Source organism: Arabidopsis thaliana, chromosome 3 (assembly GCF_000001735.4).
Source record: "Arabidopsis thaliana chromosome 3, partial sequence".
Taxonomy (NCBI): Eukaryota; Viridiplantae; Streptophyta; class Magnoliopsida; order Brassicales; family Brassicaceae; genus Arabidopsis; species Arabidopsis thaliana.
In genome coordinates, this window is record NC_003074.8 from 21131586 (window position 1) to 21156602 (window position 25017).

General features: G+C 36.5%; 6 protein-coding genes and 2 long non-coding RNA genes across 10 annotated transcripts; 4 read left to right on the top strand and 4 right to left on the bottom strand.

Moving 5' to 3' along the window:
• Positions 1-409: 409 nt before the first annotated feature.
• Positions 410-1216, top strand: AT3G08845. Its single transcript, NR_141489.1, has 2 exons — positions 410-846; positions 946-1216. It is a non-coding gene; the product is annotated as an other RNA (long non-coding RNA).
• AT3G08855 lies at positions 977-1398 on the bottom strand. The gene has a single exon (NR_141490.1). It is a non-coding gene; the product is annotated as an other RNA (long non-coding RNA).
• Positions 1399-1427: 29 nt separating this feature from the next.
• On the bottom strand, positions 1428-2897 carry AT3G57100 (transmembrane protein, putative (DUF677)). The gene has a single exon (NM_115569.2). The coding sequence runs from the start codon at positions 2748-2750 to the stop codon at positions 1671-1673; it is 1080 nt and encodes a 359-aa protein (NP_191269.1). The 5' UTR covers positions 2751-2897; the 3' UTR covers positions 1428-1670.
• Positions 2898-3190: 293 nt separating this feature from the next.
• AT3G57110 (exonuclease V) lies at positions 3191-3947 on the top strand. Its single transcript, NM_115570.2, has one exon. The coding sequence runs from the start codon at positions 3339-3341 to the stop codon at positions 3747-3749; it is 411 nt and encodes a 136-aa protein (NP_191270.1). The 5' UTR covers positions 3191-3338; the 3' UTR covers positions 3750-3947.
• A 3288-nt stretch (positions 3948-7235) lies between these two features.
• AT3G57120 (Protein kinase superfamily protein) lies at positions 7236-9082 on the top strand. The gene has a single exon (NM_115571.4). It carries the CDS (start codon positions 7514-7516, stop codon positions 8882-8884), a length of 1371 nt encoding a protein of 456 aa, NP_191271.2. The 5' UTR covers positions 7236-7513; the 3' UTR covers positions 8885-9082.
• Positions 9083-15972: 6890 nt separating this feature from the next.
• Positions 15973-18653, top strand: BOP1 (Ankyrin repeat family protein / BTB/POZ domain-containing protein). Of its 2 annotated transcripts, none has more exons than NM_001203187.1 (2): positions 15973-16720; positions 16967-17079. In NM_001203187.1, exons 1-2 carry the CDS (start codon positions 16250-16252, stop codon positions 17042-17044), a joined length of 549 nt encoding a protein of 182 aa, NP_001190116.1. In that variant the 5' UTR covers positions 15973-16249; the 3' UTR covers positions 17045-17079. The 2 variants fall into 2 exon arrangements, with proteins under 2 accessions (NP_001190116.1, NP_191272.1); NM_115572.2 differs by lacking the exon at positions 16967-17079 and adding an exon at positions 17510-18653 and having other exon boundaries at positions 16030-16720.
• A 3-nt stretch (positions 18654-18656) lies between these two features.
• Positions 18657-22051, bottom strand: SDP1-LIKE (sugar-dependent 1-like protein). Of its 2 annotated transcripts, NM_115573.4 has the most exons (4): positions 21892-22051; positions 20312-21810; positions 20090-20233; positions 18657-19999 (listed from the first exon to the last, which is right to left on the bottom strand). In NM_115573.4, exons 2-4 carry the CDS (start codon positions 21728-21730, stop codon positions 19157-19159), a joined length of 2406 nt encoding a protein of 801 aa, NP_191273.1. In that variant the 5' UTR covers positions 21731-21810; positions 21892-22051; the 3' UTR covers positions 18657-19156. The 2 variants fall into 2 exon arrangements, with proteins under 2 accessions (NP_191273.1, NP_974449.1); NM_202720.2 differs by having other exon boundaries at positions 18750-19999; positions 20312-22022.
• A 178-nt stretch (positions 22052-22229) lies between these two features.
• Positions 22230-24490, bottom strand: NAP57 (homologue of NAP57). Its single transcript, NM_115574.3, has one exon. It carries the CDS (start codon positions 24365-24367, stop codon positions 22670-22672), a length of 1698 nt encoding a protein of 565 aa, NP_191274.1. The 5' UTR covers positions 24368-24490; the 3' UTR covers positions 22230-22669.
• Positions 24491-25017: the final 527 nt, after the last annotated feature.

A 25017-nucleotide genomic window follows, 5' to 3' on the forward strand; every position in this document is an offset into this window, starting at 1 on the left:
CAGAGAGGATTTAGCGAGAAAAGCGGAGAAGTTATGCGATCTGTTAAACTTAGCAGTATTGAGAGTGGTTTTAAGACGAAGAAAAAGGAGGAAATGTTGTAGATTTTGAAACGTATGATTAGAGATTTACAAGTGGAGACTGTGGAGAAGAAATAGGTTCAGTTGTTAGCAAAACTGAAATTAGAAACAGAGAATTAGAAAAATTATTAGTACTTTTTAATTCTATTCAATTCTAATAAAATGCTGAAAATGTAATCGTTAGAATTGAAAAGAATATTTAAAATCTTTTGCAATGCGTGAAAATCTGTAATTATGTGTCCAATTCAATTCAATCAAATTCTATTAAACTCTTTGATCCAATAAGTTTCATTAAAGCAAAATTGAAACTTAATGACTACATGATGAAAGTGCTGGAGGTGTGTATTCTGCTATCCATATTTCCACTCTAATTGTATCCGTTACTTTGTTTTCTTCCTAGCCTTTTATTTCTTCTCATTATGCACTCTGTTAGTCAAATGTTTCTTTGTCGATATGTCATAGCAATCTGGAACTCAAAGATACTGTCTCATTTGCTAGCTCGAGCCCTCGTGGTTTTTCATTTATTCATGAATTTCTTGCTCTTCATTTGATCTATTCACAGATAGAGAACCACATGGCTGCAGTGGCATGTGATACGCCTTTCAATTTCTTGAACCACATGACAATTTTAAATTTATCGAACTTTACCCTACCTATGAGTAATTTGTTTGATAAGAAAATTCAGCTAGATGTTCATCAAGTGGTTACTGTTTATATGATCAGTTAAGTACTTGAGCTCAACTCTTTGATATCCTTTGAGAAGGAGTGTATGTTGTTGCTTGTTAGTTCTTCTTCTATGTTGTGATATTCTTGAAGATTTGAATGAACAATCTTCTGTCCTAAAAGTTCAATTCTTGTCTCCAGGAAAGAACACCAGAGAAAGGGCTTAATGGCTTATGTTACGTTCTCATCAAAGTTTCCCAGCCAGGACATGGCAAGGGCATGATCAGTCCAGTGTTGGGACCGCCGTAGCAGCTACAGCACCGCCACTGTTTTCAAATGCAGCATCATCAGGATTCTCACTCTCAGCTACACGCCCTCCTTCATCATCAGCCCTTCGTCAATTTGAATCAGCCCGGTCTCTATGTTATCCACCCATCTGATTACATATCTTAGCACCAACACAATCTCATGAACCGCCCACAACCACCACCATAGCTTCCTCCTTCCTCCGCATAACTCAAGGTAAGACTTTCTTGGAAACAACAACATTCAACTCATCGTTTGGCTCAACACACAAGCTGTAGTTTCCCCTTCCTGTTATACGTTACGTTTACAATCCAAAAGAAAAATTCCAATTTTGATAGAAGACCCCTAGAGTTTGAGATGTTTGTATTCATATGAATCTTGATGGAAACATGAAAAGTATGATAAATGCTTAGTGAATAGGACATCCTAAGGAAGAGTTCCAAGTTGAGGCAAACACATATTAGACCTCCTGTTTTCTGCTTCTCTGTAAATCTCAAACACATATTTGAGGCAAAGTTTTCCTAAGATCATACAAAACTACAAGTAACAACATACTTTGTATTTGTCAAAATTTACAATTAAAAATTCTAAGGGATCCTTACCATTGGAGATGGTAAAAACAACTATTTGGAGCTCTTGTCGCCACGAGAAAGAAACTCAGTAATCTTCTCCAGAGCCACCGTACGACCAAACTGAGCAAAACCATTGCAAAGTCCAGTCTCTCTGTCTAGGTCAACGAGAGTTGACTTCAACCTCTTCCGTTCCTCTTCCACCTCTCTCATAGCTACAACCACCGAAGACCTTTTCTTAACAGCAAACTCCGCCGTCAAACTAATTGACCTCTCCACAGACTCCAATCGACTCACGAGTTTACTAATTTTCTCCACTTGCTTGAGAGCCACGATAATTCCTCTTTCCATTGAACTCATGGCCGTCTTCTCCCTTTTCAAAGATTCCGTTGATTTTCTCCATCTTGAAGCTACGAAGGTACTCAATCCCTCTATAGGAACTAATCCGGCAACGAGTTTACTCAAGAAGATTACAGCAATTACCGGAGCTAGTAAAGCTGCCGTGACAATCGCTCTTCGTCCTCGAACACGTCTCAGCTTTTTGTCGATATCTTTCATCGTCTTCTCCAGTTTAACGACCATCTTCGCCAACTCTTCATGACAAGTCTGAAACTTTCTGAGAAACTCGCAATAATCCAAGTCGTCTTCTTCACCGGAATTGTTGTTGTAAAAGGCGTTGAAGTTCCTCAGATCTCGGTAGGTTTTTCTGAAACTAGCTTCTTCGAGTGACCCACCATAACCTAATTTTTCCAACTCAAAATCAACTAGTGCTTCATCAAGTAAGAGACACTCGTTGTTCTCGGATCTCTCTAAGCAAGTTCTAAGAGACTCGCAGAGCTGGGAAACACCTTTGCTAGTGGTGAAGTAATGGTTGAGAAGACGGAACAAGTCGGGATCTTCACGGAGATCAGTTTGTTGAAACTCGATGAAGAGTTTAGAGACGTCTTCGTCCATATTATCCATACACTCGCCAAGTTTGTTAAGATTATCTTCTGATCGTGATCGCAGCATCCCATTACTGTGGCCGATGGAAGACGAAGTGGTAGGTGACGATAGGAGAAACATTGTTGGAGAAATCATGGAGATCGGTTTACGCCTGAGAATGAGTCTCAAGAAAGGATTGCAAAATTTCATCGTCGTTTTTTGCAGAGTAAAAAGAAGATCAATACGATCTTTAGAGAACAGAGTAAACAAAAATACGATCTTTAGAGAACAGAGTAAGAGAGTTTCACAATTTTGATCAGATGAATAAGAATCATTATAGAAAAATTAGTCAGCAGTCGGGTTATATTAATAAACTTGTAAGAAATTTCCATTTATTTGCGAAGAAGTATTTCCTTTTTTTTTTGCCAAGTCAAAATTTCCTTTTTTCTTACTTTTCTACAGCTGTATAAACCCTCGGAAAAAAAGAAATTGATGCAACGGTCATATTGAAATATTTATGAATAAAAATTGAGAAATTTGGTGTTATAACCAACAAAAATTTAATAATTAAGAAACTAACCTAAAAAAAGATTTGATATCATATTCTATATATTTTCTATATTAATACCATTTTATCTTTTTTCATTGTACGTCTCTTGTCTGAACAGTTCATCTCTCTCGCCTCTCACTTCTTTGTCCTTTTTTTAATTACAATTTTATTTTTGTAATTACTCTGGTTTGAATTTTTTGCATAGACATGAAAAAAGAAGAAGACCACACGTTGGCTCCGAATAAAACATGGCCGAGTCACCCTCCGAGTCAACCTCCGCGTTGCTTAGCACCACCACATCCACTAAGCCCGCTCAATCCGGGACTGTTTCTATTTCAAGCCCTCAAAGTCACCATGTCGTCTTCCCTGAGATCCCAATCGAGATCATCAATGAAGAAGAAATAGTTATTCTCGATGCAGCTCTTGCAGCCTCCCACTCCATCCTACCTTCCGTCATTCGTTCTGTTTCTCCGTCACAGATGATCGCCGGCGGAAGCCCAATAACTATTCGTTCAATTACTCTTTTCTCCAAGAGGAAATTATCAGCTTGTTTATATATCGAAGAGTCTTATCTACATCGATTTAGAAGAAATCAGTCTTTAGGTGTCACAGATCTCACCGGTACTGTACGTTTGTTTTATATCACAGTCATATCATAGGAAGAAGAGATCGAATAGTAGCGACGACGTGGACAGCGGCTAATTGTGAGAGATGATTTAGATTTAGTACAATTGTTAGGTTTAATATCTCTTTTTCTGGTGAGATTAATTTGTGGTCCACTACTCATCCATTTCATTAATTTTCCATTTCATTGCTCATGTTATTTCATAATCTACAAACATATCTTTGGAATCTCACCATGATTGATAATTTCATTAATTCCAAAAATTAGAACTAAAGTTTTATCATAGAATTTATAAAATTTGTTGTTTGGGTTTCTTATATACTATTTTAGGGTTTAGTTTTCCTAATTAAAAACAACTAAAAATCTTATAGAAATATATAAATTGGAAAAGTTGTTGACTTTGAATCATTTGTGGAGAAATATCGCCTCTTCTATAGTCTGAAAATTTTAGCCGGCGATGTATACTAACTCATCAGTCATCACAAATAGTAACGACTTTATACAAATAGTATACTATTTGATAATGTAATGCTCTCTTCCTTGCGCATCTTCATTTATGTTATACTATATGCGTTTAAACTAAATTGTTTGTTTTGATTGATACTTCTCATTGTCATGATAGGGTGTTTTCATTGGCAAAACCACAGTATTTGAAATTGTAATACTATTTGATATTGCATCTCTGGTTTCTTGTCTATACTATTTCAGTTTTTAGAACACAAAGTCGTTTTACTTACAACTACTTTTCTATTTTGTAAATATTAGTTCATTTTTAAAAATTTAAACCCCGACATAATCAGAAAAAAATCTAATGTTTTTTTTAATATAGTTAGGAGTCTGAATCAGTTTATTTTAAAGAGATTTTTAGTAAGAAAATATAATGGGGTATGCAAATAATATTATACAAAAATAATAAATAAAGAAAAGAGAGATTCTTTCTCTTGTACGTTCACCACCGCATCACGCGCCTATTGCCTTGCAAATAAGGAGTTTGTGGACATTTCATCCTATCTACATGTTAGTTACTTAGTTTTGGATTTTATGGTGTTAGATTCTTAAATAGTTTATGAAATTTGGTTACTTTTGCAATTCACCCATAAAATTAAGCATATGAAGTAATATAAAGACTTTTTTGTTGATTCTAAAACAATTAAAGCCAATTGGGAGGATACATCTGTGTACACATAGATTTTATTTTGTTTTTTTTGTGTTTGGTATTTACTATTTACAAAAAGATCTTAAAAATTAACTGAAACTATTTTTTATTAAGCTAGAAAACATTGTAGTTAAAACAATCAAGGGTGTAAATGGATTTTGAGCTAAGCTTAAAAAGTGAAGCATTGTAGTACTCGCATGCTACGACAAGTATTTAATCTACTAGTTGAACATACCTAATTTTTTCATTAGTGTTTCAAGATTTATCAATATGACGAGTCTCCATCACTTCGTTGACCTTTTTCTTTAGAGCAGCTTCATTGTACATATAAAGAGAAGGTCTTCCTACATTTATATAAAAAAGAAAATATTATTTTAATCTTTAGGTGTCTATAAAATAAAGACACAATGTCTTAAATATCTTGATAAAAGACATTTTTTAGAAGATGTCTCTCCAATTTAAAGAACCTGCACATTTGATTAATGTTTTAATATTGTTAAAGACACTCTTCTTGTAATGTCCAATGAAAATGCTCTTAGGTGGTATAGCACCACCACCAAAACAATCTCCATCAATATATCTTGTTTTGCTTGTTTGCTACCAAAAACTCATAACAATACTCTATCGACTAATTATTCCCTTTATTTTTTATTTTGTTTTACTAAACTCTAACTTTTTTTTAAAAAAATATCTAACAAACGTGAAAATGATTCAAATGCTTGAAATGTATTTGCATCTATAAATTATTTCTCTGTTGGCTTTTATTAAACTAATTTGATTTGTGCGTGCCAGTTAGATCCCCAAATACCAACGTCCGAGGTTGTCTTGAAGATAAACCCATTTATCAGCATTAGATAACATGGCGTAGGTTAGGGAAAAAAAAGTCTTTGTCATGAAACACAAGTATTTGGGGTTGACTTTCATGCGACTGTATTCGTTGGATGATCATATGGCATTCCTTATATTTTACCGCGATATTATATTAATTGATCAAGTGTATGTTTGTGTCTATTGTTGTTAGGCGGGTTGAGATTGTTTTCTTTATCTCGGATTTGTATAAACGTTGTGGTCGGCTAAAAACCTGCATGTCGAATCTAGCTCATCAAAAACAAAACACTGAACTAGGTTTGAAATAATGTCAGAATTAACCAGATCGTATCATGTCCACACAGAAGCAAATTATGCTTTGCAAAATGCCAAAATCACACTTTTATTTATTTTATTTTTTATTAAATTCACTTCCACTTTCTATTTTTTTTTTTAATCGAAACGAAGGTAACACGAATTATGGGTTTCATTTTCATGCATGTTTATAAATTATGGGTTTCATTTTAAATTATAACTTGGATTATGGATCGTGAGACTTTGTCTTCATATTCTTATACATCATAATCACACATTCGGTTCCGTCGTCTCCATACTGAATACTGATAATATTATTTTGTAATTATCTTTATCTTATACAAATCATAGTTGTATATTTCTAAAATTATTAGTGTACGATATATATACTACGAGGAACATTCTCTATGGTGTCACACTGCTTGTAGTTGTAATTTTTAATGAAGAAGGAATAGTCAAAGAAATGAAGAATCAATTAGAGAATCACATAACAATAACACCTAATGACGTGAATAGATAAGTTATAGAATTATACCTAGTAATACTTTTTCTGCTCATGTATAAAAAAGTAGCATGCGCTAATGAGCAACTATGAACGAATGGTTCAATTAAAAGTGTCGAACGCCAAGGTTGAAACACAGTGTCGATGTGAATCAACAAATGGTTAACTTATCCTTCTAATAAGCAGTAAAAAAAATCGCCTAATTAACTTTTTTAATTCTTCTAACATATATGCTAGATATTTTATTTTAATATCAGCCATAAATGATGTTACCATCAATTTCTTTTTTTGTCAACATGTATCAAATGATAAGTAAAGAGATAGAAAAAGGTAAAACCGTCATAAAGCGGTGTCATCCTTCACGTCATTTATTTATAACACATTTTGTAGTTTAGATTTTGGTGTTCACATTATGGTCTCGTGGCTGCTTTCTCATCCGTTTATCGGATCGGTTAAAAGAATATTTGTCTTGTAATTCCATTTGTTCTCCTAGCAACTTATTAGCCCTGTTACAATTGTTCATACTTGGTTTGCTTACCAAAACATAAATTTTGTATATGCTCTACTTTTCTTTTTCGGCAACAAAAGAAATCAATCCAAAATTGTATAGACAAATTTGTACAACAACTAATCTTCCTAATGCCAACTTTTCTGACTATAGTACTATATTAAAATTGTGTGTATTTTAAAATCAGAGTTTTTTTGTCTAAATTATAAATATTCAAATGGAAGTCGCCGTCTTTTCTCATAGATTCGACCTGGAATATGAGACATATTTTGTAATTTAGTTTTTAAATGCAAATAAATATTTTTGATTACGAGAAAGCTTAAAAGACCTCTATATAAATATGTATCTGTCAAACACAAAAGTTACATGTATAGAGAGAAAACAAAAGAAGAGTAGACTTCCCATCATCCTCCGCTATAATGCGCCACTCTCCGCGTTATCTATAATACGCTAGTATTCCGTGCCCGCTATAATGCGCAAGTCTCCGTCTCAGCCTCTCTTCGCCGTCTGATGTCTGATCTTCTAGGTCACCTCCACAAATTCGAACAAGAATTTGTCTTTATGTGCAAAACCAAAATGGGAGTCAATGCTTCAGAGCCAAAACGAACACGATCGCGACCAAGTCAATCGCAGGGGAGGCATCCGTCGACGAGACGATCTCCGTCAACGAGCAACACCGGCACAACAACAACCACGACGACATCGAATTCTAACAAAACTGGTGCCTCCTCTTCCTCCTCCGGTGCGGCTTCTTCCTCAGTCGCTAGTCGAACATCTCTCGCTAGTCTCCGAGAATCCTTACCGGAAAATCCTCACATATACAACGTCTCCGAGATTCGTGCCGCTACCAACAATTTCCTCGCTAATCGCTTATCTTCCTCTTCCTCTAAAGCCTCCTGGCGTTGCAATTTAAGAGGGAAAGAAGTCGTTGTGTTTCAGAGAAAGTTTAGGCGAAGGATCGACACGGATGAGCTTAGAGATCGTCTTTCAGATATTTGCCGGAGCCACCACGGAAGCATCATTAATCTACTCGGCGCTTCTGTTTCCGGCGGTGGAAGAGTAGGAGGAGGAGGAGGAGGAGGAGGTGATCACATCTACTTGGTCTACGAATACGTCAACGGAGCATCTCTAGCTGATTGCTTGAGAAACCCTAAGAACCCTAAATTTACAGTTCTATCGAATTGGACTTCACGGATTCAAATTGCAACAGATCTAGCTCATGGACTCGATTACATCCACAACAAAACCGGATTAAAGATCGAAAACCTAGTTCACAATCACATCAAGAGCTCGGCGGTGATCGTGACGGAGCCAGATTTCAACGCTAAGATCTGTCACTTCGGAACTGCGCAGCTTTGCGGCGAAACAGATGAAATGTCACTGGAGAGAGACGAATCGAGAAATTCAAGGCGATCTGATAGCAGAGCGATCAGATTCGAAGGAGTTAGAGGTTACATGTCGCCGGAATTTCAAAATTTGGGAATCGCTACTCAGAAATCGGATGTTTACGCTTTCGGAGTTATGATGTTGGAGCTTCTCTCAGGCGAGGAGCCGTTGAAGTACAGGTATGATAAAGCCACAGGAGATTTCGAGCGGACGTCGGTGATTGAAACGGCGAGAGCGGCGATCGAAGATGGAGATGGTGATAGAGATGGAAGACTGAGGAGGTGGATGGATCGGAGATTGGAGGATTCGTTTCCTGTGACGGTGGTGGAGAAGTTAACGAGGCTAGCGTTGGATTGTGTTCAGGATGATCCAGTGAATAGGCCGGAGATGGGAAGAGTCGCCGGAAAAATATCACAACTGTATTTAGAATCGGAAAAATGGTCGGCGAATATGAAACGGCCAACGGATATCACCGTCTCTTTCGCTCCCAGATGAGGGAATCTTCTTATTCCTTTTTTTCAAAAGATGTAAATTCGATAGTAGGCTTATTATTATTTTCTCCCAAATTAGTGATGATTTGGATGTAATGACGACATTTCTTTGTTTGAAGATCGTTGAAGAGTAATAGTTAAAAGTAAGTTATTTAGTGTTCGTGGGGAATGAAGATTATGATATGAGCAACTAAGAAATTGTTTGGAATTAAATTCAATGTCAGTTTTCAAACGTCAAAACGATGGAGAAAAGAGTATAAAGGTTGGTAATGGAATCTGCTTTTTCGAGTCGTGTGGATGAGCTTGTAAGTCACACACACTTATGAGTTATGAATTTCTTCTAAACATAGACGTGAGGTTTGAATTAATAAAAATGCAAATGTTATATATTGTCTCTGGACTAAACATAAGTTTCAGAATCAAGCCTTCTAGTTGTTTACAGATATGTCAATTTGTGTTGTGGATTCGCTTTCTATATTCTTCAGAATCATGAAACAAGATTTGGTTATGAAACATTTGAGGTTGCTTTCACGACATAAAACATTTGAGGTTGCTTTCACGAATATATGGGCTATTGAACACTGGGCTTATATATTCGTGACCCAATGACTTTTCATTGTTACCCGACTCACATGAGCTTCTTCTAGAAAACATGTTTGGTATTATGTTTACGTTATATAACGATATAAAACAGTCTAAACAAAATGTGATGCTGCTTGGCCGAATTGTCAACTGTTTGTTCAGTGGAAAGAACCAAAAAAAAAAAAAAAAAACAGGTGGAAGAAAATATTTTGGTTGGAGATGTTGCATGTTGCATTCTCTTCTGAAAAAATCTATGATTTTACAAGCAAACTATCCAAAACCAAATTTTCATGCGTACCACGAGGGTTCTAAAAGAACATATATATACTATCGATTAGTTCAACATTTAGTTAACAGCATCTGATGTAAGGGATGGAGAGCATCAAAGGATGAATGTTGTAGAGTACTAATGGTCAGATAAGTTGCTGGCAATGCAAATAAGCCGATTATAAATTAATTGGGTAGCGGAAAAAAAGAAGACAAAATCATGAAAATAAAAAAAGGAGAAGGAGAGAAAGGAAGAGAATGAGAGGTCAAGTCAACACAAGTCCACATCACACATCACTTCACACGCAAAAGCATACAAACTGTCTTGTCTTGTCAAATCATTTTTTTGCATCTCGACAATATCTTACTCCCCATACATATATACACTTATACATATCTGTGCTCATTTGATCAGTGTTAAAAGTTTAGAGCTGATTTGGTAGACGAGACTACGTTTATTTGATCTGAAGTCTAAACTAAGCAATTAATACTCTAAAATCAATTTTAGTGAATTAATAACTCTTTGAAGCTGTATGTAAATACGAATATGTATATATAAATGTGGTTAGACATGAAAGATGAATTATATTCGCTCGGTAGTGTTGGGGGAGCTTTTTTTGAGGAGATAGTATCAAGAGATGGATATTCAAAAATATATAAGGATACATGCAATGTAATGATTCCGGGATGATTTAGGAAAATTATTGGTAAACATATCTGTTTTGGGAAGCGGAGTGTAATTCTAAAAATATAATGTGATTTACAAAACGCGTAAATTTCTATAACCACAGTGTATTCTTTTCAACAGATTATTCGCCTTTACACATATATCCCGTTTCAGCTCAACTTCGTGGAAAGTTCGAGTTTACCTAATTAAGAGTTTATAAAGGAAAGAGAAAAGATGTTTTGGAGATTTTTTTTTTTGGTGAGTAAAAAGATGTTTTGGAGATTTGGAAGCAAAGGTTTAAATCTGCTGGTTAATTGAGACAGAGAACGAAAAAAGGAATTTAGCTGCGATGATAAATCGATCGTCTTACTGTTTTAGATCTTAATCATAACCATTAAGATTGATCGGCATATTTAGTATTTGTTGAAGTCGTTTCGGTTGAAATAAAGATTTAGAGTAATGGTTGGATACTTTTGGGTGGATAGTTCACAATTCTCTGGATAAATTTAGCTAGCTAGGTGAAATCTTAAGAACACCGTTTCAAATAGAATTAAATGATAGATACTCCTTCATAAATGAGGTATGACTTTGAACAGCGATCTATGGAATATCAAATAATAGACATAGACTTGAAGTATAAGGACAAGTAGACTTATATATTAAGACATAATAACATATTCTATAGTAAATATGTATGCATGTTCACATTTTTTGTTTTTTGCATGCAATTGATTAGAAAGTTGAGAAGCTTTGATCGAGAAAGTAGGTGGACATGGTTTGCAGATAGGGTAATAACAGCCTTTGGAAACAAGAGCATTATTATACATGACCACACTAAAAGATTTTGTTCTATGTTTTAACTTTTTACTGTTGAAGTAAAATTTCTTCTTTCTCCAAACAAAGAGCAGTTAAGATTTACTGTTTCACCCCCTGTCTTCTTTATTATTCTTTCTTTCTTCAAATTACAATTTATTTTCTTTATCATATACAATCCTTAACAAGCACTTCTTCTGTCTCATGCCACAATACTTAGCGGCAGAACTGGAAACTCCAGCTTTTCTTGTCTCTCTCTTTCCACACACAAATATTTACCTTTAGTTTTTGAAATAAGAAAATTTGTCATTTGTTTTTTTTCTTCATTTATGGTCATTTGACCAAACTCTATAATTAATAAGCACAAGTAGTTTCTTTGTATCTTTAGTCTCTGTCAGTCAATATGCCTCTGGTTCTCTGTATTAAACAAAGATTTTCCCCTCTCAGTGATTCGGGTTCAAGGAAGTAGAGATACGTTGTATACAAATATAAATGTCTTTTGGGATTTTCGATTTTAGTTTATATATTATTTAATTGGATGACCCATATATGTCCCAAATCGTTGACTAAATGAACGAAAAACTAGCCTCCATTTGACCCCTATTATAGCATTATGGCAGATGACAAATGTTTTCCAAACAAACAAAATAAAAACTTTTTCCTTTTAACTAAAAAGTAAAAACATTTCTGACCTATTTTCCATTCCATTATTTCTTGAATCCGTAATCCATTCGTTTAGTAAAGGATGTTATGATATCTAATCTTAGCTTATCAAATATTTCTTGACATGTATTCAGTTTATATCTTACATGTTGATATAATCTAGGTGGATCTCTTGTGTAGTTGTGTGTATGTATCTAGAGGCGTTAAGCATGCATACATATTACTATATGTCAACAAAAATTGGAAAGTAAATAGTGAAAGGTATTACTAATATAGTGGATAAACGAAGATATGATACATAACAACATGTAGTTATGCATTACCGTGAACATGTGTGGCATGTGTGAAAGAGATAATACATTCAAAGGAGGGCATGTCCATATTCTTTATTAGTTCATACTCATTCGTTAGTTATTAACTGTTCAAGAACAGTATACAAATCAAATGCAGTATTAATTATACTAGTTAAGTCTTAAGTGGATAATTTCACTTGTCTACTTACAAAATAGGTATATTTAGTTTCAGGAATTAGGTGTTATACATTTAACATTTCCCTTGATCTTGTAACTTAATAGAAAATTTAAAAAATTGACAGGAAATTGACAGTAAATTCTAGCTGGTCTCAACTCTCAACAAAATTCAAATAAATGGAAACAAGAAGAAAAAAAAGTAATTTACGAATGAATGAGTGGCGATTTATAAAATGTGTTAGTCAAATTTTATTTTCATAAGGACAACTTCATTATTTATAAATAGTTTATATTAATTCTCTACACATATAGTATTGTTTTTCACCGAGATCGCGAATCAATTTATATTGGTTTGATGGACTTGTCCATTTTCATTTGTTAACTACATATTAACTTGATTGTTTTAGATGCTAGAAATTAGTAAAAGTTTTGATAGGAGATTTTCGGTTAAAAATGAATAGCAATAAAAATGTCATACATGAGAATAATCATGTCGGTAAGACGTGTAATTTGGAATCCGACAATGAGTAATTAATTAGAATGTTCTAATCGGAGTCTTAATCTATCACTAACTTAATTAATATCTGTAAAAACTTCGAGATGATTCTCTATTGACAAAAGTGAATGAACAAAAAAAATCCAGTAAAGAGATCAGAAAGCAAAACCCTAGGATCCGGTCATCCAAGGGATCCACTGAAAGTAAATCTTTATAATAAAGGAAATTAAACTATATTATACATGAGAGAGTGTGACATATCACATATGACATATGTATAGATCAAATTTGAAATATTTTATTGTATGCACGGAAATTCATTTTCATGGTCGAAGAAAACAACAAAAAAGGAAATTGTTTTTATTTATTTTTTGAGAGAGAGAGAGTGAAAAGACAAGACAAACGTCAAATCGGATCTCTTTCTTATCATACGACTGCCAGTGCCTTCTTGTGTTGTCATCCTTTTTACACTAATATATACCACTTTTTCTCAGCTATAGCACAAGTTAAAACCAATTTGTATATATTGTTTTCGTCAAAAATTGATGGATTTGGGAAAAATAAACTGTTCTTTTCTTCTTTATTTTTCTGTCTAAGCAAAATATGGAAATCAAAAGGAAATGTATAGCAACCCGCACGTGTGTTCCTGACTGACCTCATATGGGTGTACCATTTGAAGAATATTTCATTCGAGAAGCACTCCTCCAGTTTAACGGTCCATCCGATGGGAATACCATTTATGATTATTATTTGTATAAATAGTAGATTAGTAGTTATACAATTTTTCTGCTTTCCTCAAGGAAACATGCTTAAGAATTTTAATCGAAGTGATTTATCAAATTGAATGTTATCCATCCTTGAATAATGATTTTAAAAGATACTTACTACAACAACAAAAATATATGTAAAAAAAAAACAACAACACAAAAATATTGTAGCGGTCCGACAGAAGGACCCGATCAACCCGGCAGACACGCATCCCCATGCCCTTCGACTCTCCTCCACCAATTTCTCAAAATTTTCATTATTTATTACTTTTGGTTTTCTTATCCCATCTGAATTATATTTTTTGCCTCTTAATTTTTAAACAAACTGATTCTTTCAACTTCTTGAAGCATATGTAGTATACCGCTAAAATGTATTTTAGTTATTAGTTCATATTTCATAAAATTAGCTAAAATATGTATTACCAGTTGTATTATTTACTTTAAAATATATATTTGCGCCACTAATAACTTTATGGAATAAAAAAAAAGTCACTTAAAATGAAACAAAAAGATGTAGATTGGAATGATAGATTGATTACAAAAAATCTACATTAGAAATTTCTTTTGTATTTGTCACTAATTTTAAAACATGACCAAAATTTAGAGAACAATAATATTTGTTAGAAGATTTTTACTTATTCATATTCAACTTGTATAATATATATTATTGACGAATAAAAGCTCCTGAACTTAATTAACGTTTTTCTGGGTAATAAGTTTGCACGCCTCTCCTCTGTAACATAATCAATTATCATCATGGTCCATGGACATGAAGGTTTTATTTTTATTTTTTGGTTCGGTTAGAGAAACTTCATAATCATTTACGTTCTTTTCAAAATCCTAATTTTTATGAACATGTAGGAAATAAAGAGATTATGTAATGTGATGTAGGATAAAAAGTGGGGAAACAAGAGAAGAGACGGTCAGAAATGGACCAACGGTCAAACACCAGACCATCAAATCACATTCACTTAAGTTAGTACAGTGGAGACTTTCATTGGTTTTGCCTTAACGAATTAGGCCAATGTTCTTATCCATCACCGTCCTGTCCAGTTTACCATTTTATCCCATCTTTATACATAATTATATTAGCAATTTAATACGCATGCATATGGGTTCGAATAGTGATCATGGTTGGTCTGTTCTTTTTCTGCGATAAATGTGGTGAATGCTTTAAAAAAAAAAAAAAGTTTCATGGACGTGTCGTGCCGTGACGACTGACGATGGCACACATATAAATGCGACACACACGATAAAACATTGTAAATATGGTCGATCCAAACCAACAGGAGAAAAATAAATCGATTCAAACCAACAATTAAAAGAATAATAATAGAAATTACCCTAAAATATGACACTTATTAAATTTTTATTTCAAAAATACGATAATTAGTTTATTTTTCTAATAATACCACAAATTTTTATGTAAAATATTTTTATTCAATCAAAAGAAATTACAAATAAAATTAAAATATTATATTAAGTTTCCTATTTTCAATTTAAAGTTTGTATTTCCTCCATTTAAGTAGAGTTTTGGAAGAAAAACTCAAAAATGTGGTATTTAGAGAATTTCCCCAATTTTGAATGTTAAATTTTTTTGGTTGAGATCAATTAATTTGCTTAATTTCTCTATCATTTTACTGCACAATCTTTCGACTTCATCACCATTATACTAAAATGCACAATTATATTCTTATGGTATCTCTCTAACCTTAGTTTGCCCATTAAAAAAAAAAATGGCATCTCTCTAATCTCTAAACCACTTTTTTCATCGAAGTAGTCCTCATTTTATTAGCATTAGGTGACGCAGACACCCCATATATATGATGAAAAAAAAAAAATATATATATATACATGTTTTTATGTTATATAATATGATATCGTTGATTAAGTTTCACGTATGTCGTGAACCAAGCCAAAAAGACAGTTGCCAAAGGCTCTTTTTCATGATTTTATTTTCCTTGCAACTAATTTAGTTCGTGATTATGTATACGACTAAGTGTTACGTGACACACGGGGTTGATTTGGGTCCATAGTTAGTCGGTAGCTAATGATATTTACATATCTTATGATTATTAAAATACTTAAATCTCTCTCTATTTCTTTCTACTTTTATATTCACAAAACTAATCATTTCATCTTTTATATTCGATTGCCCCCAAATGGATACGGCCCATACTTCTATGCTTAACATACCCTTTTCTCACTTTGTCATTTCTCTCTAAACTCTAATTACTGATATGCTTCTGATGACAAAAAAAAATCAAATACTACAAAACTCCAAATGCTAGTGGCCAATAAATAAAAGCACAAACGTCGACATTAATCATTTTATTATAAATTTAATTCGAGACCCCCCGGTCCGCCCATTCAGATCTCTGTCTCTTTCTCTCACTATATCTATCTATCTACCCACAAACCAATCTTCTAAACACTATAGTCTCTCTCTCTCTTCTTCATCTTCTCCATAAGCTTCTAAAGATATATAAAAGCTTGTGACTCTTCTTCACTTAAAGAAATATTTGCTTACGAAAGAAAACCCTATTCTATATATCCTACAGCATACTAAAATCAAAGGGTACGACATTTTTTTCGTTCTTTTAAAACCCTAATTTGTTGTATCAAAGAAATCAACAAAGGAGCTATGAGCAATACTTTCGAAGAATCACTCAAATCTATGTCATTGGATTACCTAAACCTCTTAATCAACGGTCAAGCTTTCTCCGATGTCACTTTCAGCGTCGAAGGCCGTCTAGTCCACGCTCACCGTTGCATCCTCGCTGCTCGTAGCCTCTTCTTCCGCAAATTCTTCTGTGAATCTGATCCTTCGCAACCCGGAGCTGAACCCGCTAACCAAACCGGATCAGGAGCCAGAGCAGCCGCAGTAGGAGGAGTCATACCGGTTAACTCAGTCGGTTACGAAGTTTTCTTACTTCTACTTCAATTCTTGTACAGTGGTCAAGTCTCAATTGTACCACATAAGCACGAGCCAAGATCGAATTGTGGAGATAGAGGATGCTGGCACACGCATTGCACTGCAGCCGTCGATCTCTCTTTAGATATTTTAGCCGCCGCTCGCTACTTTGGCGTCGAGCAGCTCGCGTTGCTTACTCAGGTACTAATTATCTTTATTTAGGTTAATGATTCTTGTTCTTTGATCTTGATCTTGGTAAACTAATCTACGGATTTGTTTTAGTTTGGTTCGGTTGAGATGAATTCTGAAACTCTATATATTGATCATGATAAACATTTTTTTGTTGAAGACTATTAACAATAAACATATGTGGATATATAGATAGGAGTTGTTATTTTCTTGATTTCATGTGTAACTAAGCTTAAAGATTGCTTGCATTGCACGTAGTGCAACTTTCTTTCCAGATTTAGACGGCAATGGACTGATGTGTTTTGCACACCGAGAAATTTCCTTAAAATGGAATGATGCTTTTATTTTTTTAATATACATACTCTTTATTTAGTAGAAAATATCTTCTAAAATAGTAACTTGGAGAAAAAAACAGTGATTTTATTAGTAGTCCCAAAAATTGAGAATTGTCTTAATCATTCATTCTGCGATTTTGCATGATATTAGTAATCGCATATTTGTGAGGATCGCTGTTTCCGTTCAGCATTCCCGCAATTTCTCAAATGCAATGACCTAATTTAAAAGAATTTTATCATTTTATAGGCTTTTAGTGTAACTAGATTTTTCTCGCTTAAGCAATTTTGCCATTTCATTTTGTATTCTTCTCCATATATAATAATCTCTTGAACCATAGTCGCGTGAAACAACTCCTTTATAATGAAAATGATATTCATCCAATGAAATGGAAGTGGTGGATATATAGTGTCTCTAACTTCAATATTGTTTTGTCTTTAAAGCCAACTGTGTTTTTTTCCCTCACAGAAACATTTGACAAGTATGGTGGAGAAAGCCTCCATTGAAGATGTGATGAAAGTGCTCATAGCTTCAAGAAAGCAAGACATGCATCAATTATGGACTACTTGCTCTTACTTAATCGCCAAATCCGGTCTTCCACAAGAGATTCTAGCCAAACATCTCCCAATCGAACTTGTAGCCAAGATTGAGGAGCTCCGTCTCAAATCTTCAATGCCTCTCCGTTCACTAATGCCTCACCACCATGACCTAACCTCGACTTTAGACCTCGAAGACCAGAAGATCAGGAGGATGAGACGTGCATTGGACTCCTCTGATGTCGAGCTTGTGAAGCTAATGGTGATGGGAGAAGGACTCAATCTAGATGAGTCCCTAGCTTTGATTTACGCGGTTGAAAATTGTAGTAGAGAGGTTGTAAAGGCACTTCTTGAGCTTGGAGCAGCTGATGTGAACTATCCCGCGGGTCCCACAGGGAAAACCGCTCTTCACATTGCGGCTGAAATGGTGTCTCCGGACATGGTGGCTGTTTTACTCGACCACCACGCCGACCCTAACGTCCAGACAGTGGATGGAATCACTCCTCTCGACATCCTTCGAACCCTAACGTCAGATTTTTTGTTCAAGGGGGCAATTCCTGGATTGACTCACATTGAGCCCAATAAGCTTAGGCTTTGTCTCGAGCTGGTCCAGTCCGCGGCATTGGTTATATCACGCGAAGAAGGAAACAATAACAGTAACGATAACAACACAATGATCTACCCTAGGATGAAAGACGAACACACGAGCGGAAGTAGTTTGGATTCAAGATTGGTTTATCTGAATCTTGGTGCTACAAATCGTGATATTGGAGATGACAATAGCAATCAAAGGGAAGGAATGAATCTGCATCATCATCATCATGACCCATCAACGATGTATCATCACCACCACCACCATTTCTAGGTCTTTTTGTAGTCCCTATCATCCTTTTTTGATAACCATCATCCTTTAATTAAGATAAACATATTCAATATCTAATTAAATTGTTGTTATGGTATTCTTTTTTTCTCTATGTATATGGCCATGCGAACAAATTTAAACGTTAACTCCATGGAGTCATGGAGAGTGGAAGGGAACACAAACAAAAGGGTCATTTATATATAGATGGATAAAGATCTTGAGTTATATCTTGACATGTATAAGCTTGATTAATATTAGGTCGTTGGATTTACATTATTCAATTTTCTTATAATCAAACAATGCATTACAGTGATCTTGATCGTAGCATTTCCTTTCCTTTTGGGTAAAGTGAGGCTAAAAAAAACAATAATAGCAAAGAAAAAAAGCCAACATTTATGGAAGTGTCAATGTCATCACCACTACAATATGTACATTAGTGTATTCAAAGACAAACAACAAATGGTCGGAGCTTGTAACTTTGTAGCCATATGAAAAATACAAATCCTGCAATAATATAATAACATTACTTCTGCTCCGAAGGAAAAAAATAGTTTGGTGAAACTTGAAAATTGAAGAAGCTTTGTGGCTAAAATAAGATTTTCTCAAAACTAGAGGACTACTCTACAAAATTTTGAAGCACTGTATAGGTTTTGCAACCTAGTCCTTTAGAAGAGAGGAAATTCTCTTTGACTTGGTCAGTCATAAGTGTCTACAGTGTTACTCATGGTCATGGATTAGATTCGCCTGAGCGTCTCCGTCTTCCGACGCCGAGCTCTCTCCGTCAATAATGTCCTTTTCCGGCGAATCAAGTTGCACGCTTTCCGGAGTCTCCGGAATTTCACTTTCGTTTTGGCTATCTTCCGGCTCTGAATTCATCCTCAAATTCTCTCCTCTAACGAGATTCAACACAAATCCATTGTGTGTTCTTCCCGTCTGAAGATAATCGCCTTCCGTGACAGTGATGCTATGAGAAGACGACGAAGCAGCTACAATCGAATCGTTCTCCGAAGCTCTAATCTGTTCCGGATCAACGGCGTCGAGATTCTGGACGTAGTCAGTGAACATCTGAGCAGAATTGGTCCTCATCAATGGTCCGCCAGATCTAGTCCAATCTTCAGCTTCTGGAGAATCACATTCGCTTCCTGCGTCATAGGTATGGCTTAAGTTACTGGTTCGATTACTATTCCTCCCAGATCCAACCACGATATGCTGGTACAACCGTGAAGCTTCAGCTAGGACATCATCATCGACGGATCCGGAGGAGTTCTGACGAGCTATACAATTCCAGGAAGGGATTCTTTTGGAGGCGTTGAATCTATTGGTTCCGGCCAAAAGATGTTTAGATGGTGGAGAGGAAGAGATGGCGGAGAAAGCAGCGGCTCTTTCTGCGCTGCGTTTAAGGCGGCGCATGTGGTTAAGAACGGTGACGCACTCGTCGAGTGCTAGTTCGATCCCGAAGTTTGCTTTGATTACTGCTAGTTTTTCCCAGGTGCATCTCCTTCCTTGATTTGCTGCCTTTTGAATCTCTACATTGCTTGGATTTTGTATGATCTTCAAGTACTGAACCCGGAAACATATAGAACCTCTATACATTAATAATTGGATTAAGAGTGAGGAAGTTTTCTAGTTGGGAATCATTATTTAGTTTACCTGAGAAAAAGTAGCTGGCATGACAATTGTGACATCGCCTTCCCATTCTTGAGCAAATAGTGAAGCTACTTCTCTTAGAGGAAGCCCGAGTTCTAGTACTTGATTACATCTATGCTTCACTTCCATCTCCGCGAGTTGCGCGAGCTTTGGAATGATTAAGAGATAGAATTAGGCATTGGATTATAAGTATTGTGGATTAACTAGATAGATTATGAATCATACCTTTGCTGCAAATCGACCTCCACAAGCTCTCACAAACTCCTTCATCCTCAAGAAGGGTGCTATGTGAGGGTTGGCTTGACTGACAATGAAATGGTTGACATTGAAAAGCTCTTTGAGTTGTATCATCGGTAAGTCCATCTCCAAACTACCGTCCCTCCAGCGCCGAACTGATGCTGAGCCCTCTTCAGGATCTAAGTTAAATGGTGGATGATAAGGAACAATCTCTCCAGTTCTGTCTTTGGCCATGAGTTCTTGAGCTTCGAAAAGACCTGGGAAAGCACAAGATGCAGTCACTGCACTCCATATCACAACATGAGGCGAAGTCAGATAATTGAGACATCTAGGCGGCTCGTGTTTCCTCAGGGAACAAACTGTTATCCCTAGAATCCGTCCTGTTATGTCGTAAGCTTCTTGGAATGTGAGATTGTTGGTGAGATTCCTCAACTTCCATTGCAGATGCCGGATCTCATGGACTGCGCCTTGAGTCATAACCCGCTTCACAGTAGTGAAAATTCCTCCCATCTGATCAAAGAACTGCAGAGCATGCCAGGACCCTTCAAAGAAGCTCTGCAACTCGGGCCATGACCTTGTCCCCACAACCGCACACATTACAGACCCCACGCTTGAACCAGCTATAATTCTTGGCAATAGCTTATGTTCCACAAGCGTCTTGACCACACCAAGATGGAAAGCCCCAAGAGAAGCTCCTCCACTGAGAAGTAGAGCTGTTCTTCCATACGCGTGTCTGGTCTCATGCATAAAAGAAAGTTTCTCCTCCAGAGAAAGCTCTTCAGTGTCCATGTCGCAAACCATCCTAAGCTGTGTAGAGACCTCATCGATATACTCTTTGATGAGTCTCGGCACGTGAAGCCTTCCCTTGTGAAGCTCAGGGTTACACATATTACCGAGATTTCTCACAAGATCAGCTCTCATACAGAAAATAATGTCTCTAAGAGAGCCCTCATGACGTCTATGCTTAAGTTCATCAAGCTTATTACTTACGAGCTCCACATCAAAAAGATCTGTCTCGTTCACCTTGGGAGTCTCTTTATCTAGCATCTTTGCGGCGTGAGACCATTCCTCATATGTCAATGCAGCTCTCATCATGTTCCTCCAAAATTTTCTCCTGTAAGCCATCTCAGCCTTTGCTTTTAAGCTTGTGTAGCGGTTCAACAGAAAGGCCATCGTCGTCACCATTACTAATATCCCTTGTGGATTCCTGGGATGTAGCAAGGACACAAACGGTGATAGTAAAACCCTACCTCCTCTGAGGAAAAATTTGAGAATTCTGAAAACTTTGTGTCTGAATATAGACACGGAGTTGCAGAACAAGATCCGGACGGCAATTGTTCTTCCGATTATAGTCGTGGGTCCTATAATTGAGAACGCATCAACGCCTGCTTCGTTGCTTATATCCATTGTCTCCGACTCGAAGACGAGAACCTAATCACTGGTTTTTACGACGGACACAAAGAATCGAACCCAGATGCCAATTTTGTCTGTAAGACCAGAATCAGATGAATCAAAAAATCGATTTTTTCAAACCCATTAGAGAAGAGAAGGAGATATCGCTAACCCACCGAGGAATGAAATTGAGAAAGATGAGACAGCAAGTGATGGGAGGCATAGGGATCTGCAAGATAACATAGAAAAAGAAAAGATTCCGATGTATAATAGAGGACTTCAAGATTTCGTTTTTAGCGAAGAACAGAGGAAATTCATTTAAATGAAACCTGAGATTCATTTTTGCTATGAGACAAAATTGGCGATCTAAGTAAGACCCAAGCTAATCTTTGGACTTTCTAATTTTGGGAACATAAACTCGCGAACACGACAAATTGCAAAAGAATAAAAAATTGTCTTTTTGCACAAATAGTCTCTGTTTTTTGAAACTCGACGAATATAAAACCGTTGAATTCAAACATCTCTGGTTCGTATTAAATAAGTTCGGTATTATCCGAGATAATCATCTCTAGACCCAGCGACAGACAACAAAGGACTGAGTTCTCGTAATCAGGCCCATTTTTTGGTCAGGGCTAAGGCCCGTTTGTTGAAAGTTAAAAACCCGTAACTTTTAATACTGATTTAGGTCTATTATTATCCTCGTTGCCAAACAGACAAACAGACAGACAAGAAGGGCAAAGACCAAAAACAGAGAGAGAGACCACAGTCATATAACTAAAGGGAGAATCTGCTTAGAACTGAAACTAACCTTACAAAAACATAAAATCTGGTAACGTAAGCGAGACGTAGAATACAAGCATAAAATGCCTTTTGTCTCACTTTGTTCCAGAGTAGATAGATACCGCAAAATCAAAAGAGTTCAAAACTTAAAAAGCACCATAACGCAAACCCATCTCATTCCTCATCATCCTCACTGTCTTTGTTCTTCTTCTTCTTATCCTTCTTTTTCTTTTTCTTCTCACTCTTCTCTGCTGCTGATTCATCTTCTGCGTCAACAGCAGCTTCGGTGTCTTTGCTCTTCTTTTTCTTCTTCTTCTCAGACTTTGGTGAAGCTACCTCTTCTATAACCTCCTCCTTCTTATCTTTCTTCTTCTTCTTTTCCTTCTTCTCAGACCCGGCTTCCTCTTCTTTCTCCTCTTCCTTATCCTTCTTCTTCTTCTTCTTAGAAGACTTCACCTTCTCTTCAGCCTCTTCTCCTTCAACTTCTTTGGTTTTAGATTTCTTGGTTGTTACAGGAGCAGGGCTATCACTGCTATCATCATGCTTACGCTTACGCGCTTCCCCTGCTTCTCCATTCTCAGCGTCAGCCTTTATCTCCTCAGGAGCAGCAGCAGCACCAGCAATTATAGCATCTCCACCGGTAGGCAAAACCACATTCCTGCTCCACTCAACCGGAGTCTTCTCATTAGGCTTCCCATGCTTATCCAATTTCCCATCAGCAATAAGCTTCTTCTTCATAGAAGCCCTTGGTCCCAATCCCCACTTCCTCGGGTAGGTATCTCTATCCATCACCACACGCTTGATCTTAGCTACCACACCATGATCACAAGTAGCCATCACAGATGTTGTCATCTCAGCAATCCCAACGGCAATCGCCTCACCCTTGGTAGTCATAAGAACGACTTCAGTACCAACATCAATGTCATTCTCGAATCTCAACAACCCAGGAATCATCAACTTAGCACCATAACAGATAGCATTCACAGCAGAATCCTTGACAACAAGTCTCTTGTAACTCGTCAATATCATCTCAAGAGGCATAATCACCCTCCTAAGATAAGACTCATCTCTGGAGTTGTCATACACAAATTGGGCATCCATCACATCATGCATAGTAACCATGTTATTATTCTCACCCAAAATCCCAGACCTAACCCTCCTAAGCTCCTGCATATGCCCACCAACCCCAAGAAGTAAACCCAAGTGAACACACATAGTCCTAATGTAAGTACCCGCCTCACAAGAAACCCAGAAAACAACCAAATGCCTATCAGCATCATACTCAAGCAGCTTGCTTTCATAGATTGTCCTAATCCTAAGCTGTCTTTTAACAGCAGAGATCAAAGGAGGCCTCTGAAACACAGCTCCAGTGAGCGATTCAAGAGCTCTAGCTACTTTAGCAACATCAGGGACAGCTGAGTGAAGCCGAGCAACACAAACGTACTCTTTACCCGCACCTTGCTGCGATTTCACAAGCCGTGTGGCTCGGTCAATACAGACAATGAGGTTTCCAGTGACTTTTGGGTCAAGAGTACCACTGTGACCGGTTTTCTCAACACGGAGGATACGCTTAATCCAAGCAACGACCTCGTGAGAAGAAGGGTTCGCGGGTTTATCGAGATTGATGACACCGTACCTGATATACTCTTGAAGAGGACGTTTCAGAGGAGAGTGACCGGCGCTGATTGGAGTGTAGTGACCGGTACGGACGTTGAGGCGGTCGTAGTTCTTGAGGAGGATGGGCCACTGAGAAGTGTCGATGGCTGGAGTGAAACTCTGTGGCTTGATCATGTAGTCTCCGGTGTCGGCGGCATCGTTCTCCGTTTTGTCTTGCTTCTTCTTCTTCGAGTGTGAGATGTCGACCTCCGCCATGGCTCCGGTCGGATTAGGGTTTTGAAAAATGGAGGAGGAGGCGTTAAAAGTTGTAGCGGAAAAAGAGGAGACGACTGATTGGTAATTTATAAAGGACTAGGGTTTTTTAGGGTTTTAGGCGACAGTGATGACACTGGAAGCTTGAAGGTAATCCCTTATTGGGCTTGAGTTGGGTTTCTTTGATTTTAATTGGGCTTTTATACAAGTTCAATTCGTTTAGTGCCCAAATAAACGAGGTCCATATACCCGATAAAACCTTTAATTGGACTTTCATACAAGTTCAATTCGTTTGAATATTATCATTCGTGAAGTGAATACCAGTTTAAAGACCTTTCATAGTTCAAACTTCAAAGTAAATATAACCCTTTTTGTGTAGATAATTAAGGTTCTCTTTTGTTGTGCCCAAAATGTAGAAAAAAGCTCTTTTGATACGAGACAATTGAATGTTATGTTAATAAAACTGCTTATATAATTAGAAGTATTGATTGGTCATATAAACCTAATGAAGCATGAATAACGCCTCGTGATAATTATTATATTAAGAGTCGAACGTCTGTCTTTTTCAGTAACAAGAAGACAATCCTTATATTACTAAAACCAAGTCTTGACCACAGAAAATCATAAATATGGATGAATATAGTTAAGTGTAT

Coding starts and splice junctions, on each gene's coding strand:
- NAP57 (NM_115574.3), bottom strand. CDS start 24,367: ATGGCGGAGGTCGACATCTCACACTCGAAGAAGAAGAAGCAAGACAAA.
- AT3G57110 (NM_115570.2), top strand. CDS start 3,339: ATGGCCGAGTCACCCTCCGAGTCAACCTCCGCGTTGCTTAGCACCACC.
- BOP1 (NM_115572.2), top strand. CDS start 16,250: ATGAGCAATACTTTCGAAGAATCACTCAAATCTATGTCATTGGATTAC. Junction 16,721..17,509: donor AGCTCGCGTTGCTTACTCAG/GTACTAATTATC, acceptor TTTCCCTCACAG/AAACATTTGACAAGTATGGT.
- AT3G57120 (NM_115571.4), top strand. CDS start 7,514: ATGTCTGATCTTCTAGGTCACCTCCACAAATTCGAACAAGAATTTGTC.
- AT3G57100 (NM_115569.2), bottom strand. CDS start 2,750: ATGAAATTTTGCAATCCTTTCTTGAGACTCATTCTCAGGCGTAAACCG.
- SDP1-LIKE (NM_115573.4), bottom strand. CDS start 21,730: ATGGATATAAGCAACGAAGCAGGCGTTGATGCGTTCTCAATTATAGGA. Junction 20,234..20,311: donor GAGGTCGATTTGCAGCAAAG/GTATGATTCATA, acceptor ATCATTCCAAAG/CTCGCGCAACTCGCGGAGAT. Junction 20,000..20,089: donor TGCCAGCTACTTTTTCTCAG/GTAAACTAAATA, acceptor TTCCGGGTTCAG/TACTTGAAGATCATACAAAA.